General features: G+C 47.2%; 5 protein-coding genes across 5 annotated transcripts; 2 read left to right on the plus strand and 3 right to left on the minus strand.

Annotated features, from left to right (window-relative positions):
- Positions 1 to 6: 6 nt before the first annotated feature.
- Positions 7 to 1,623, minus strand: EDB82DRAFT_561194 (uncharacterized protein; the record flags this gene model as incomplete). The annotated part of the gene is made up of 1 exon (XM_025737235.1): positions 7 to 1,623. The coding sequence occupies one exon, from the start codon at positions 1,621 to 1,623 to the stop codon at positions 7 to 9; it is 1,617 nt and encodes a 538-aa protein (XP_025592116.1).
- Positions 1,624 to 2,974: 1,351 nt separating this feature from the next.
- Positions 2,975 to 7,280, minus strand: EDB82DRAFT_436929 (uncharacterized protein; the record flags this gene model as incomplete). Its single annotated transcript, XM_025737237.2, has 3 exons — positions 2,975 to 4,081; positions 4,374 to 4,488; positions 4,549 to 7,280. 3 exons carry the CDS (start codon positions 7,278 to 7,280, stop codon positions 2,975 to 2,977), a joined length of 3,954 nt encoding a protein of 1,317 aa, XP_025592118.2.
- A 1,890-nt stretch (positions 7,281 to 9,170) lies between these two features.
- EDB82DRAFT_292354 (uncharacterized protein) lies at positions 9,171 to 10,025 on the minus strand. Its single transcript, XM_025737238.2, has 2 exons — positions 9,557 to 10,025; positions 9,171 to 9,505 (listed from the first exon to the last, which is right to left on the minus strand). The coding sequence occupies exons 1-2, from the start codon at positions 9,789 to 9,791 to the stop codon at positions 9,348 to 9,350; spliced, it is 393 nt and encodes a 130-aa protein (XP_025592119.2). The 5' UTR covers positions 9,792 to 10,025; the 3' UTR covers positions 9,171 to 9,347.
- Positions 10,026 to 10,993: 968 nt separating this feature from the next.
- On the plus strand, positions 10,994 to 12,337 carry EDB82DRAFT_511995 (P-loop containing nucleoside triphosphate hydrolase protein). Its single transcript, XM_025737239.2, has 2 exons — positions 10,994 to 11,265; positions 11,364 to 12,337. The coding sequence occupies exons 1-2, from the start codon at positions 11,163 to 11,165 to the stop codon at positions 12,149 to 12,151; spliced, it is 891 nt and encodes a 296-aa protein (XP_025592120.1). The 5' UTR covers positions 10,994 to 11,162; the 3' UTR covers positions 12,152 to 12,337.
- A 1,081-nt stretch (positions 12,338 to 13,418) lies between these two features.
- On the plus strand, positions 13,419 to 14,791 carry EDB82DRAFT_292383 (uncharacterized protein). The gene has a single exon (XM_025737240.2). It carries the CDS (start codon positions 13,559 to 13,561, stop codon positions 14,525 to 14,527), a length of 969 nt encoding a protein of 322 aa, XP_025592121.1. The 5' UTR covers positions 13,419 to 13,558; the 3' UTR covers positions 14,528 to 14,791.
- The last annotated feature ends 439 nt before the right edge of the window (positions 14,792 to 15,230 follow it).

Raw genomic sequence — 15,230 nt, forward strand, 5'->3', positions numbered from 1 at the left:
TGGGTATCAAACGTCATACCAAACTCCAATGCTATGCTGTTGCGCCAGGGAACATTCATCCTTGATTTCATATTTCTTCGCTCTTTTCCTGCCTCTCGTCTCATAGTCATCTGATTTGCCCCTCCTTCTCTTCCAAATTGCCCTAATGGCAGAGACGGGATGCAGAATCCGGTATCTGCTGGTCACGTACTTAAGGACTTGCCTAGAAGATACAATGTTCTCTATCTTGATAGGCTTGGCTGATTCTCTGACGTCTGGACGATTGTTGTTGATGGAAGCAGCCTCCCAAGTTCTGACCACTTCATTGTCGAGGATTGGGAAATGCATTCCACGCCAAGTGATCTCGCTCATTGTGTCTTCCACTCGGTAGCAAAAGACACAGGCTGCCTCGCCGTTCCATAGCTCCAGCATCTCGATTTTGGGCATCTTCTTTGAAGCACGAGCGGCCGCGCACAAAAGATCGTTGACGTCCTTCTCTGTACCGGTCTTGAAGATATCCGAGGTGAGCGACAACCTCTTCAGATTCTTCCAGTCGGGTAACAATCTGACCCCGTTGTCAGAGTAGAACGGACGTAGAAACTCCTTTGCATCTATGAGATGCGAAATGGAGAGGGACTCCAGATGCCTGGTGTATTGTCGCAGCGTCTTGGCCAGACTGACAACTGTGGCTTTCTTGGGCTCCCAGATATGAAATACCTTGCTTGTTTCGCCGTATAGACTGAGTCTTTGGACTGATGGTGGTAGAGACATTCCAAAGGTAATCTGTGCCTCCTTGCACCACATCTTTTCGTCACTAGACTCTGCACAGCGCCAGCGTTCGACGTGGATTTCTTGTACATTCGTTAGACTGCTAAGCATCGTCTCCAGAGCAGTGGGATAGATTTCCCGAAACTGCTGTCGTCGGATAAGGAACTTGGTCACCACCGAGACTGGAGGCAACTGCGCAACGTCTTCGGTAAATTCAAGCGGCTTCCAACCAAAAAGGTTGTTGACTGTCGGGAACCAGTAGTCGTTGCGCCTCGGTACGTTGCGAATAGCATGGTGCAGGTTGACGTACGGCTCGTGTACATCACTAACGGCTTCGTACTGCTCTGTCGAGCCAGATGTGAGATACTTTTTGTAGAGCTCTACATCCTTTTCGACAGAGCAGTTATGGACGAGGAAACTATTCCAGTCCCTTGGCGAAAAAGCACTAAGTTCGAGGGTCATGCCATTATGTCCGGTGCTGTTCCATACTGAAAGGACATCCCAGAGGTTAAAAATAGACTTGGTAAAAACCGAATCTAGTGCCCAGAGGACCTTGGGATTTTCTTCCTCTTTTATCGTTGAGGTTAGATACTTTGGCAGCTCGATGCGAAGCCAGAGGTGATGGAGGAATAGGCGTTTTTGGCGGCCCACGATTTGGGAGAGAGTAGGGATGTCATCTTGCGTGATGATGAGGTTGTTAAATGTTCTTGACTCGAAAAATGAGTTCCAGAACTTATCGACGCAGGCGTACGGAGCTAGATTGGACTTCTCAGGGGCTGAGGGTGCTTGGGGTGTGGAGGAAGTTGTTGAAGGTTCAGCGACGAGATTGAGAATCATGTTCTGAATCTCGGGTGGTAGGGAGTAGAAACGAAGCATTGTGTCTGATGCGGTGGGTAGTTGTGTGTATAGGAGATAGTGGCAATAGTGAGATTGATGATACTCGTGTTGATATAATCCGATGTATGTCGAGGAATGAGGATAAGGATGGTGGTCAGGGGTAGAGTATGCTCTCGATGGTAATGTTCTTCTGAGGGAGCGCGATAAATATAGGTCAAGGATGTCGAAAGAAGTGTTTGGTAACGCTGCAAATAGATGCAGATATTAACAACATAGAGATTTCTGTTGATTATACTTCTTTGATAGAGTAAAAATATCTCGAAAAGATATGTAGAGCAAATAGCTTTTGGAGAAGGATATTAGGGAGAAGTAGAATAGAATGCCAGAAGAATCTGTAGAAGTTAAAGCGATGCTTGAAAAAAGTAGTAACAGGCAGGCCTTGAGTGAATGGGAACGTAGTCAGAATTCCAGTAGTTGAACAATGGCGTGGAACAATGTGAATTGCAAACGGGGATGTCTGAACAATGAAGAGCAGAGAATGAAGGCGAACAAGGGGATAATTATATAGCCGTACAAGAGACCTAAAAAGAGAGGATTTTTTTTTGCGTGCGTTTATTATCACAGAGTTCAAGTTAATCTTTTATTCTACAGTGATTTGTGAAGTTAATATGGAAATATGTGCGTAGTTGTATGAGGTAGTCAAAGTTTCTTTTACTTCACAGAGGCTATTAGAGAAGTTAATATAATAATTCGTCTGTTTTACAGTTTGCAATCATGAGTTTCTTGTTAAAATTCTCATCTTTATTCTTTGAAAGTCATGCAAGTGAAGCTTCTACTGCACTCCTAGGGCACTGATAACCAGCGTCAAAGAGATGTTAGTTTGGTCAAGAGATATGCCCTGTAACCTCAGTTAATGAACAGAGACCTACTCCGTTTGCATGTGTTCAAAGCGTTGAATGGCAATGGAGTTCTTTAACCTGATACTTGAAGTTTGAAGGGGTAGTGTTCATGACAAAGTCTAATGGTATGACTGTATAAGCCCCTTAGGGTATCGTTTTTTCTGCTACCCACTAGACGTCTTCAGGCATTTAGCTGCACAGGGAAGCCATTCATTATTGCGGCTCTAATGAATGAAAAGGGAGTCATTCGGGTGAATTAAAAGTTAAATTGCTACTAAGTTTGTATCACAAGAACGTGCAGTCCGTCGTGAAGCTGTTCTCTACTCTAATCAACCAGTATTGACACTTGGCATCAATGAGCAAGTCTTGAATAGAAATATTGTCCATTATCTCAAACCCCATAGAATGTTAGGTATCGCCGAAATAGAAAAAAGCCTTGTCCTACTCCATACTTTTCGCGTAGAAAGAATTTCGTTGGGTAAATAACATTATCACCCCACGACAACCATATCGTCCACCATCTTCATAAATCTCTCCCTATACTCTTCCGGGTCCGCAGTGATGCTCATGGGCCCCTTGTGGGCAATCTTGTTGAAAATCTTGACTACCTTTGTCAACGCTCGTGCATGAAAGGCATGCTTTGTCCAGAAAAAGTCTAGCAGAATACATCTGTATGTCCACTTCCCTTCCACATCATCTACTCCTCGTCGCCAGTTTCCTGCGTCGGATTCCACGATAGGTACCTCGCTGCCTCTGGGGTACCGCACGAGGAAGAGTGAATAGTCGACTGCGTTGTGGGAAGCCAGGAGTGCTGAATCTGCAAAGAGGAGGGAGAGGAGCTCCTCTTTGGCCTGTCGTGTGACACGGACTTTGTCGGGAAATTCATCGACAAGTCGCTCTATCACACTATCCGGCACGAGAGCACCGTTTGCGATATCTCGTTCAGGAAAGAAGTAGTCGTTTGGCTTGAGATCGTACGTCTCCCACGTCTTGCCTTGTTCACCATTTGGCTTCCCGTAGAGTAAATTCTCCATGACAATGTGGTGTGTCGGCGCAGCACCGAGCATACCACCGATAGACTTGTGCGGTGCATAAACAAGGTCCATGATACGGACAAGTAAACTGTGCGGTTGATTCTTCATATGTCCAACATACGGATCCAGCAATTCCTTTGCGAAGAAATCATGCTCGAAGCGTCTGGGTAGTGACTTTATGAGATACTTCTCATTCGCCGTCGTGAAAAAGGTAGAACCGCTGTATCCTAGATCTCCGATAGGTACGAGCGAATCCTTGGTGTCGATCTCGAAAGAAACGTGATACTCGTCGTCGTCAATCTGCCAGACTTCTTTTCGTAGAGCTAGAAAGTCGACGGAACGATAGCGAGAGAGAAGGAGTTTGAAGAGGCGAAAGAAGGAAATTATGGTCTTGATGAGGCCTTTTTTTGAGGAGCCGTGGCGTTGGCATATTGCCTTTGTTATTGAGACTGAGATGCGAGAAGAACGAATCTTCATGTTTGCGCGTGGGGTCGGAGTGGTGCCGAGTTCTTGTTTTAGTTCCGCTTCAATCAATAAAGAAGAACTCAAATTCCGACGTGTATTCTGTCACTGGTCGTGATGTATTGGATGTGTTTGTTATGGATGGGTTGGGAAAAAGGTCGAGGCAGAGAGAATCAGAGACAGTGTGTGAGTGTATATCTGACGTCACTGTGTTATAAAAATTGAGCATCGAGATTCCCAACCCACGATCCCAAAACTTGTGCAACATCACATGTCAAAGAGGATATTTATAAATAGATAACTTCTTATATGATATTGTTCTGCTGTAGTACTGTGTTTCTCATTTCATCCCGGTCATTACCGTTCCGTATCTCTATAATAGTATATGTCTAACCTTTATAAAACAAAAATGAAACCCCAGACACGCTCGCTTTGCGCCAATCGCTTCCAACCCGATCCCAGTATAAACCAAACAAAGAAGATCTAGTTGTTGCTTTTGTATAACCACTCTGAACCGGTAAATACATAGGAAAATAAACAAAGAAAAGACCAACTCTTAGAAACTAAACAGTCCACTTCTTCTCTTACCCAATGGGTAAACAATCAGTGCACTCATAAACAGACCGACACTAATTCCAATGGCAACCTGAATGACTTTAAACAGAACATTAAAGGCAGTTCCTTCGAGATTGCCCATGGTGTTGATGTCGCTCGCAACCTTTGTTCCATTCTTGGTAATCTCATCAGCCATGGCAACACCAGCCAGGAGAGAACCACCAGCTGCAAGACCAGAGGGCACTTGCACAAAGATAGCGGGAAGCATAGCCGCAGCCGCAAGACTGTATCCGACCTTGCGAGGCTTCTTTTCCGGGTCTTGGCCCTTTTCAGGTGTACCAGGTCTTGACTCTGGATCTGTGAGGGTAGGGAGGGACCATGATGAGTCGGATTCGAACTTCTTCTTAGTGTAGCGCGGTCGCATCCTGAGCTTCCACCAGTCGACCAAGTCCAGCCAACCATTCTCGACATGTCGTCCCATGCGCGAGTACAGGTTCGCAAGGATACCAACCGCCAAGGCACCCAGCATGTTGGAGATCTGCCCGTTTCCGCCGAAGTAATCGGCGCTGTAACTGTTGACCGACCAGCCAGCAACAGCCATTCCGACCATGACGGGAGATTGCTTCCACTTGGCCTGGTTGATAAGACAGAGACACATGGTGAACCCTGGCACGAAAAGAAAGTACCAGCCTCTCTCCAGTGGCCTGTCGCAGGTCGATCGACTAGAGGCGTTGCTGTCAATCATTCCGTAGAGGGAAGCGCCGATAGTGATGCCGTATCCGAGGAATAGTGTGTAGATGAGAGCGTGCACCATGCGAACACTACCGGCCACAATGTTGTGACTTTGAAGTTCGAGTGAACTGCAGAGAACCATGTAACCTGGAAGAATCAAGGCGATACTGCTCTGAGCCAGAGCACTGAAACAGAAGAGCTTGCCGTCTTGAATTGAACCGAATGCTCGCGCGAAAAAGGATGTGATGACAGCGGCGGAAACTTCAAATACGTGGGCGTAAAGCTCGTTACTAGGAGCCAAGACGAGTTGAAGAATGCCGACAATAGCACCAAGAAAGAATGCAATAGGAAGATCAATGAGCCGTCCCTGGAAAGCAAAAGGTGCCACACAAGCTGATGCTACACCGTATAAGAATACTCGAAACCAGACGTTGAACTTTGGTTTCCGTTCGTTGACCTCGTCAAGTCGCTGCGTAGCCTCCTCAACGCCAATCTTATCATGGACAACCTCCTTGTAAATGTTGTGCACATCACGAAGACGTCCAAGATCAATACCCTGCGGAACACGAACGAGTTTAACCTCAGTCGTATGCGTAGTGCTATCGTCGAAGCTGATAATCATACACCCAGGAAGATACAAGAACTGCGCCTCGATCTCGAGAACGCGCGACGACATGGTCATGTACTCCTCCAGTCGATGTGTAGGAGCGCCGTACATCATCAGTGCCCGACACAACTTGAGAAGATATCGGTGACGTTGAATGATACCGGCGATGTGGATGGTGATGCGAGTCTTGTCCCGCTTCTTTGGTGGTGGGGGTTGTTGCTTGGCGTTCTCGGCCCATTTACCAGCCATGTTTGCCGATGCGGGCGCAGCAAACATGGACGATGACTTCATGAGCTCTGTGAGAGCAAGAGAGGAAGTAGAGTGACGCGACTTGTGGTAGTTGAACAAGCCGCTGGAGGGTCGAGAGCGAGGGGGTGTTCGGAGGGGTGTGCCGTTGGATGAAGTCGGTCGTGATATAGGAGGCGAGTTGCGAGGCGAGATGAGAGGTGTTCCTGGATCTTTTGGTGTGTTCAGACCACTGCCTGGAGCGTTTCTATCATCATTGTATAGCTTCAAGAGTGAACCGAGGATTCCACCACGGTACTGTTCGGGTCGGGGGACGTAGTCGTGGGCATAAGCTTGTTGGAGCACTGGCGTGGCAGTACCAGAAGCGTGGCCCCCTCCGTTCGGGTGTTTTGTGTATAAATCCTTCTTTCCCTTGCGAGTGTGCGATCTGACAAGATTCTCTGCTGCGGCGTGGTGCATGAAGAGATCCTCATCGACCCTCGGCACACGCTGTCGAAGGCCAAAGTAGCCCGCATCCTCAACAGTTGTCGACTTGGGTGGCGGCGTGACCTTGGGGCTGTCGTAGTCCTCGATCAAAGGCTTGAAAGAGGGCACTTGGTCGTATTCAATTGAGCCCCTTCGAGATCCTGGGGCAGAGAAACTTCCTACAGAGACAGCAAGTTGGTCTGCTCTTTGTCGAGCATCGGCCATAGATCGGTACTGTCTCTCTGTCGTCCTGGATTCGGCTTGGTCCGCCTTTTCTCTCTCTCCAGGGTCGTCATAACTGGTGTTTCTGCGGAGTGCCGGCCTGGGTCGCTTGGGACCCATGATCTCCGGTGTATCAGGCGCCAGCATTTGAGGTTTCTCTTGGCGCTTCTTGTCCTGCTCTGCCGATAAGATCTTTTTCAGGGCAAGACTTAGTTCGTATGCATCTGGTGTATTGGGTGGTAGTTCTCCAGGGGCGAGCTTGGGTGATCCAGCGGATGAGAAGATGACTTCGTCTGGTTGAACTGGACCTGGATGTAGACGAGTAGATCCGCTGCTTTCACCAGCAGCTTCTTGTCTACTTGCGTGCCATCCAACTTTCTTCTTTTCCCTGCGAGCAGGAGTGTGGACCTGGCTGGTTTGACCACCGCTCCCACTTGCACTCCCGCTTCCACTATCATTCTGTTCGCCCGACATAATAATCGAAAGTGAGATGGGCGATAACAATAAAGGAGGATATGATGTAAAAAAAGGAGCACGGTGAATACTGGGTCCAAGTGCTATGTATGTGTGTTTAAACGAAAAGACGGACACCGTTTGTGTCTTAACAAATGGGCCCAGGAGGGCTTCTTGAGCTCAAGGATGAGTAGGAGGAAATGATATTCATGGTTGCAGATCAGTGAGCGAGGGGGGGATGATTTACGGCTTTTACATACTCTTCTGTGCTTTGGAATTCTTTTTCTAAACTCGCTCCAGGGCGCAAAACAAGAAAAAAAGAGGACGAAAACTGGGTCTTTTCTTGTATGTACAATTCGTAGTGTTGTGGCTAGGGGCGACAGACTTGGGTGATAAGGGCCTGTGGGTCGCCGAGAGCAAGCCCGAGACGAGACAGCTAGGGACTGTCCATGCTATAATAATCTTGGTATCCCACGATTATTTGAAAGTGTGTACGTATGTGATGATTGCATGATGATGGTGTGTTACTTTTTAGTCGCTGCCTTGGCTCTTGACTTTCGACGCCATTGAATTACCAGTGGCATGTTTTGTTTTTGGCGATATCTTCTTTGGTGTTTTTACAAATCGAGTCATACACCACTTCCTATCTCACAACGGAAATGTACCAGAACCTTCCAACACTCGTCATAGGTCGAAAAGCAAAAAAGGGGAACATGTTATCCGAGACCTACTCTTTCTTTTCTTTTAGCTTTTCTTTGTGCAGGCCAATCCTCGCTTCGACTGGTCTCAACGTTTCATTCCGCGTGTACCAATTGGTTCGGATAAAAAGGACAGGAACAAAAAAAGCAACTGAGACTGTTCGTTATCAAAGACACCATGAAAAGCTCGGGTTACTCATTCGGGTAGGGTGTGGCAAATAACAAGATAAAGCTAGGACAGGACCGGGCTGCCGGTAGCTTAGATTGGGTGATTTTTTTTTAGAGGCTCAAGTTATAGTGCTCTTCAGCGGCTTACGGGTACGTTCCCTTCCACCATCTTGCCTCAACAGGCATAAACGAGTGCCCTGTGCTTCAGAACCTGAACGATGGGTTGCAGCTGCCAGCCCTGTAGCGATCGGTAGGTTCCATCATTTTCGGGTCCCGGGCGGGTAGCAATTTGTTTAGTTACCCTCTAGATGCCTGTTTAGTTTCCATAGATTAGGCGCTATTTAAGTTTGATGAACTGGAATGTTGAGGCTCATCTACTAACTTTAGTTTAGTATCTACTAATTCCCGTAGCACACCATCTCAACACAGATCCACGTTGTCACTGTTGTGCATGCAGGGCTGGCAGTCGATCAACAGTCTTGGTTTCTATATTGGTACCACAAGATATGCATGTTGACGTGCATTCGCAGATACCAAGCACCAACTGAACTGATGTCTCTTTAGTGTGCAGTACCTGATATGATATGATGATATGCATGACAATTTGTATCATGACGCGTAACTTGACGGTGAGTCAATTCAATGGGTTACTTTAATGGTGACATTCATTCACAACGCCAGATATTCTAATATTGCATGTTATCTCTTTCCTCTGTGGATCCGTTTGCAATCACATGTTAGTGTAGCAACCCTTGGGCTCCAACTCATAAACAAGGACAAGGGATGGCGAAAAGATCCATTTATCTATCGCCATTTCAAAACAGACGCTCAAGATAGATCCACCCGGCATTACCGGGCCAGTGGGTAGCAGAAAAGCTGGCCTCCTCAATTTTAGGATATAAGAATAAGTAGTCTAAGAACTATAGCCTAAGGAGCATAAAGTGACCTACTAATTTCGTCTCGTATGCTTCCAGCGGTCAATTTTTCTAATACCCTGATGCCGGGCTATTCGGAGCGGAGCGGGTCCAAGCGCCGATAAAGCTTCAACTAGAACGATCTGGACAAGTACTATTATTGGCGATAGATATCTTCACATCACCAAAGAAACACAAGTTGAGGTTATTATATATTTCGAACTACCTACTATCCAGACCCGGTAGATCCATTTCATATTCCATAGCTCCTTCACTTATCCCCCATAATCACTTCAATTAACGGACCCTTAGTTGACAGAAGCCTGGCCAAGGTTCTGGATGATGTTGGCACCGTCAAAGAGACCACCGTTACCGGCTCGGGCACGGCAAAGGGAGCTTCCACGCTCAATAACGTTGTTATCGCACTCAAGGTTGGACTGCTCAACACAGCTCAGGGAAGAACCGCCTGCAATAATTGTTAGCGATTGATACAGTAGACATCCCTGCTACTACTTACAGTTGTTTCCACCGGGCACGCAGCGACCAGTCTGGCCGTTGGCGGCGGTGCAAGTATCCTGCTTCAAGCTGGTGTTGGCAACACAGCATGCTCCGTTGGGAACAGGTCGGTTGTCGTTCTGGCGACGGACGTTGACAGCGCTGCGAGGAGCGTTGCGGACACCTTCAACGTCCATGGTACCAGCAGAGGCAATGGCAGCGAGGCCGAAAACAAGGGTGGCGAGAGAGAACTGCATTTTGAATTGTTGAAGTTGAAAGAAGAGGTTTGTTTTGTTTAGTTGGTTGTAGTAAAGAAGATATGGGATGTGAAAGTAGACCAGCCGACCAGCGGAAGAGAAAAGAATTGAAGATAGTAGGTAGTTGAAATGGTGTTGAGTATCGAACTGAAGAAGCAAGAACAAAACTGGGCGTCCTATGAAGGTATCTTATACTTTTTCAAGAGTCCTCCTGCGATGCCCTCTTCAGCGCTTTCTCAAACGTTTGGAAACTCTTGGTATATTCCCCCCCTTACCGAGGCATCGTCTCGAAATTGGCCCTGGTGTTGTTGGGAAAATTAGGCTATAGCCACCGCAACTGTATAGATGCTTACTTGGGGACTGCTATAGTCCAGAACATCTTGGCCATGAACGGTGACAGGCATAAACCCAGGCCTCACATCAGGCAAATGGTGTACTGAGATTGGATGACACGAAGAATGCCTGGTGTTCAGGTTGTATTGAGATGAAACGGTTTCCAACTTGACTTTTTTTTTTTTCGGAAAAGTCGACCGAGAATAGTATAGTTGGTAACTGTTTTGAAGGGAATAACTACAAATTCTATAAACAACTGGAAACTCTGATGCGGTAAACGACTCCTTGAGGCGTCGGATGCTGAGTTATCCGTTCTAGGGGTAGAAAGATTTGAGACGTGGGGATGGGGAGTCAGATTTAGTGGAGCAGTATATGTGCTTGTAGACACTAAACGTGACGATGCATTTCTGTCATGTTGGTCTTGGAGTTTCAGATTTTCTTACATCTCGAGTATTAAGATACAGGCTCAATAGGCCTGATAAAACAAACAATCCATTTTGGTCTTTTATTACCGTTAATGTGAAAGGCAATCATCCGCATGTTACCCTATAACCCGACAGCCCGATACTATGAATTCTAATAGTCAATTATTCGAGGAGGCCAATGTCTATTCCTGAGGTCAATTGAGGAATAGTACAGTCTTAGAGCATTAGACAGGATACTCCGTCAGAACATACCATTAGAGTATTCCAACAATTAATCATCTTTACAACTCAATTGTAAAGCGAGTTCCCTAATACCAGTATCAATGGAAATATCAACATGGTGTTGACAATATTGGTTAGTCCAGGATCCTGAGTAATCGAGTCTCGACTCTTCGATTTTACTGGGTCTTGTTTTCCCTCCCTTGTTGTAGCTACCTACATCCACCCCAAAACACCAAAGGAACAAGGTGAATCAATGCATAAGAGATAAACGCTCAAGCGCGCCAGTCAAGCGAAATAGGTTAGGCCTGTTCAGTTACATTCTCTTGTCTATACCCTTGAATATCTGGGCATCAATAATTTTATCCCCCTTCCATCATCATCTCGCCAAAAGATGGCCTCTTCCACTCATGGGTCCGTGTCTACACACGCGAACCCCGATCGCATTGTACCTATGCGCGTCATCGTCTGTGGCGTTCATCGCACAGGCACGCTGAGTATGTTTCCGTTCATCTGACTCATCTCGTATCTAGACGAATTGTGTCCACCCCTGCTACTGGATAGATGAAACACTTGTTGATACGTGCGCGCGCAGGTATTAGAAACGCCCTCTGGCAGCTTGGTTTCCACGACTGCTACCACATGCAAACACTCATCAAGGACCCATCTCGCGCCCCAGAATGGATCCGTGCTTTCGAAGCAAAGTACGCCGGACAAGGCTCCTTCACCCGTGCTGACTGGGACCGTCTTCTCGGCGACTGCCAAGCCGTGTGCGACGTTCCAGCTGCTTTCTTCGGCGCCGAATTAGCGGAGCTCTACCCCGAAGCCAAAGTCATCATCCTCAACCGTGATCCTGAGAAGTGGTACGAGAGTGTGCTGAACAGCATTTACTTGTTGACGTCCCCCAAGGATATCTGGACTAAGCTGAGCATGATTTACTGCTTTTTGCTGGATTCAAACATTCAGTACATGGCAAAGTATAGCAAATCTATGAAATCGCTAGTACAAAAGTACGATCACGGGAATGAGAAGGACAAGGCCTTGGAGTGGTACAAGGCGCAGTACCAAGAGTTTCGCGACCGTATCCCTGAAGAGCGTCGCTTCGAGTACACCATCACTGAGGGATGGGCGCCGCTGTGCGAGTACTTGGATGTTCCCGTGCCCGAGGTTGAGGATCCAGAGACTGGTAAAAAGGTTGTTGCACCATTTCCCCACCTCAACGACGGCGAGACGTTCCGTAAGAATAGTGTAGTTATGAGGAAGAAGAGCAAGGAGAGAGCAAACCAGAATTTGCTTTCTGCTGTGGGAAGATTGGCTTTGACTGGGGTTGTGGGATATGCTGGATACCTTGCATGGAAGACTCGACTTGGAGGACGAGTGTAGCTGGTGTGATTGCCATGTTCAAGACTATATCTGTAATATGTACTACATAGTGTGAAATATGTTCTTGTCCATTCTCCAAGTTGACAAATATTATAGCTGGCAAGTTGTGACTGGATGAGGCAAGCTGTCGCATGCTTGACTCGGGAATAAACCACCATGTAAATAGATCCACAAGCATAAGCAGATGGGGTTTATTTATTGATGCTACATAACTTTCATAGTTCCATGGTACAAGCTGTCATAAAATCGCACCCCCACGCTTTGAACACACGTGAGGAAAATAGTCTGCAGTGGCCCGTCTGTTCAAGGTCTTTGTATCAGATCACTGGAAGATCAACTTTAATTACGTCTATATTATTTCACAAGCCGTAAACTATACTTAATAATTTCCCTTTTTTGGCTTCGATAGCTCTTTTCTGGATAAAAAGAGACAAAAAGACACAGAAACCAGCCAACAGTATGTTCTCCTCACAACATTCCTCCTCATTATCCTCCCCCACGCTCTAGATGCACATACAAATTCCATACCCGGGGGACTGTCTCCCCCTCCTCTGTTGTCCGTTCCATTCCCCTCTCACGTTACATCACAATTCGGAAGCATCATTGGTCGTGTAGAGCGTGGGGGGTATTACGAGACTTTCCCCAATTAACCAAATTCAGAGGGACTAAACAGTGAGTTGTGAGGCTTAGACGACTTGTGGAGGGATCAGACGACTGTGATCACGGACCGGTACCTGCTTCTGCGGGGATAATGGTTGTGTGAATGTGATGGAGGGCAACCATTGAATATGCTCGACATTCTGCCTTGGTACGGGTTTTGGATCTTGGTGGCGTTAGGGACTTGGTTTGTATTGTAAATTGTATACCTTTCACTGATCAAGTCTTTTGACTGTCGCTAACGATATAAATCTTGTTGTTGTACCAAGTAATAAACCCCCACTGAGTCTCCATAAACATCGTGTCTTTTCTCTTGACTCGCGTGTCTCCATCAGAATCAGGCGAGGTCACCGGTTCGGTCCGGAGTCTCTCGGCCGGGGTGTGAAAGTGCAAGTCTACGGACCCCCCGGAGACAATCACTTCCCCCGCCTTTTTGAACCCCGAGCTAGACTAACAAATCCTTGTTCTTAACCCTTGGCTCTTTAGCTGCCCTTTTGACCCCCACGCTTTTCATGAATTGAAGGACGCTTGAATCGGGAAATCTCCAAAAGCTTAGGAAACAAGTGAATGTCCTCATGACAAGCGCGCCACTTCCTGTTTTCGGTTGGACATAAAAGACCTGCTGACGCCGGCCACTTTCGCGATGGATCTAATACCCATCAGACTATTCCTTCTCGTCTTTTGCCCTTTGTCTGCTTTGCTTGTATAAAAGACAGCGTTTATCCTGTTAATACTGAATTTATACCCTCTATGCCTTCAACATTGCTTGAATCTCCTACAATGGGCTCTCCTAAAGCATCCCAACTACGCCTCGGCGATGGCGTCTACGTTCCTACTCTTGCATTCTTCACCCCAGAGGACGAAGTCGATGTTCCAGCTCTTGAGAAACACATTGTCAAGTTGCTCGAGGCTGGAGTAGCTGGCATCGTTGTTCACGGCTCCAATGGCGAATGTGCCCATCTCTCTCCATCAGAACGCACAACCATCATCCGTGTTGCTAGAGATACCATCATCCACGAAGCCAGCGGCACTCGCGTTCCACTCATCGCTGGTTGTGGCGCTCAGAGCACACGAGAAACGACCGAGCTGTGCGAAGATGCTGGCAAGGCCGGTGCCACGCATGCTCTTGTGCTACCTCCCAGTTACTATGGCGGTCTTCTCCCCGATGATCTTGTCATTCAGCATTTCTACGCCGTTGCTGACAAGAGTCCCATCCCTCTTCTCGTGTACAACTTCCCTGGTGCTGCAGCTGGACGGGATCTCTCCTCGGATACGATTCTCAGCATCGCCAAGCACCCCAACGTTGTGGGTGTCAAGTTGACATGCGGTAACACTGGCAAGCTTGCCCGTATCGTGGCTGACTGTCCCGAAGGCTTCTTCGTTGGTGGCGGCAGTGCAGACTTTATCCTGCAGGGTCACGCGGTGGGCGGTAACGGTACCATCTCTGGTCTAGCGAATCTCTGCCCACGAGCATGCGTCCGGATCACAGAGCTTGCCGATGAAGGCAACTGGAAGGAAGCCCGACAACTGCAGGCCAAGGTAGCCAAGGCAGACTGGATGGCGATCCAGACTGGTTTTGTAGGAGTGAAAGCAGCGCTAGGTCACTTTGGTGGTTATGGAGGCGAGCCTCGACGACCCTGCGTTGCACCGTCTCAGAAGGATCTAGATACCATTGCTCTTGGCTTCCAAGAAGTGATGGATCTTGAGACAACGCTATGATTGGGGAAGCAAAAGCACGTTTTGACGGGGAAAAGACAAAACAAAAAGCAGGTTTGCATAGCGGCTGCTGATGATGATGATGACGATGTATGACTTTCAAGCACGAGATGGTGTTGTGGCGTTGGGGATACTGTACACAGTTGTACAGTTACAATTCTGACATGCTGCTGTAGTACATAATTACCTATGTTAGCATGTAATATATCATAATGAACAGTTATTGCAGACATATTTGTCATTAGTATTTCACTTCTCTGCGTGTTTTTACCCTATAGAAACTACCATTCCCCGCAAAGTGGCCATATCCCACGTATGCCGTGTAACGAATTCGGATGCGTTCATTAACGGTGGCATATTTCGGGAATCAGAGAAGAAGAGGATTGGACAGACCAAAAGAATAAGCATAGGGTGTCTCGTGGTCACTTGGAGTGGTATCCAGGCACGTCTGACATTTCCGCATTTGGAGGAGTACTTTTCGATGATATGCAGGTCTCACGAGGTGAGGGCAGTCAGTCCGATCAGCATAGATGAGTTGTATTCGTGGCGTGGGAGCCGAGGTTGTCCAATGCGACAGTATCCAACTTCTATCGAGGTACACAATCATCATTAGAGGTCATGTCAAACAGTCATGTTCAAGGTGTTGAGATTTGAACAGAAAACTCCAATGTTATAGGACCTCCAGTGCTGTCTCCAGGTGTAGAGG

This window comes from Fusarium venenatum (assembly GCF_020744135.1).
Source record: "Fusarium venenatum strain MPI-CAGE-CH-0201 chromosome Unknown EDB82scaffold_4, whole genome shotgun sequence".
NCBI classification, from domain to species: Eukaryota; Fungi; Ascomycota; class Sordariomycetes; order Hypocreales; family Nectriaceae; genus Fusarium; species Fusarium venenatum.

Coding starts and splice junctions, on each gene's coding strand:
- EDB82DRAFT_292354 (XM_025737238.2), bottom strand. CDS start 9,791: ATGCAGTTCTCTCTCGCCACCCTTGTTTTCGGCCTCGCTGCCATTGCC. Junction 9,506..9,556: donor CGTGCCCGGTGGAAACAACT/GTAAGTAGTAGC, acceptor CAATTATTGCAG/GCGGTTCTTCCCTGAGCTGT.
- EDB82DRAFT_511995 (XM_025737239.2), top strand. CDS start 11,163: ATGGCCTCTTCCACTCATGGGTCCGTGTCTACACACGCGAACCCCGAT. Junction 11,266..11,363: donor TCATCGCACAGGCACGCTGA/GTATGTTTCCGT, acceptor GTGCGCGCGCAG/GTATTAGAAACGCCCTCTGG.
- EDB82DRAFT_292383 (XM_025737240.2), top strand. CDS start 13,559: ATGCCTTCAACATTGCTTGAATCTCCTACAATGGGCTCTCCTAAAGCA.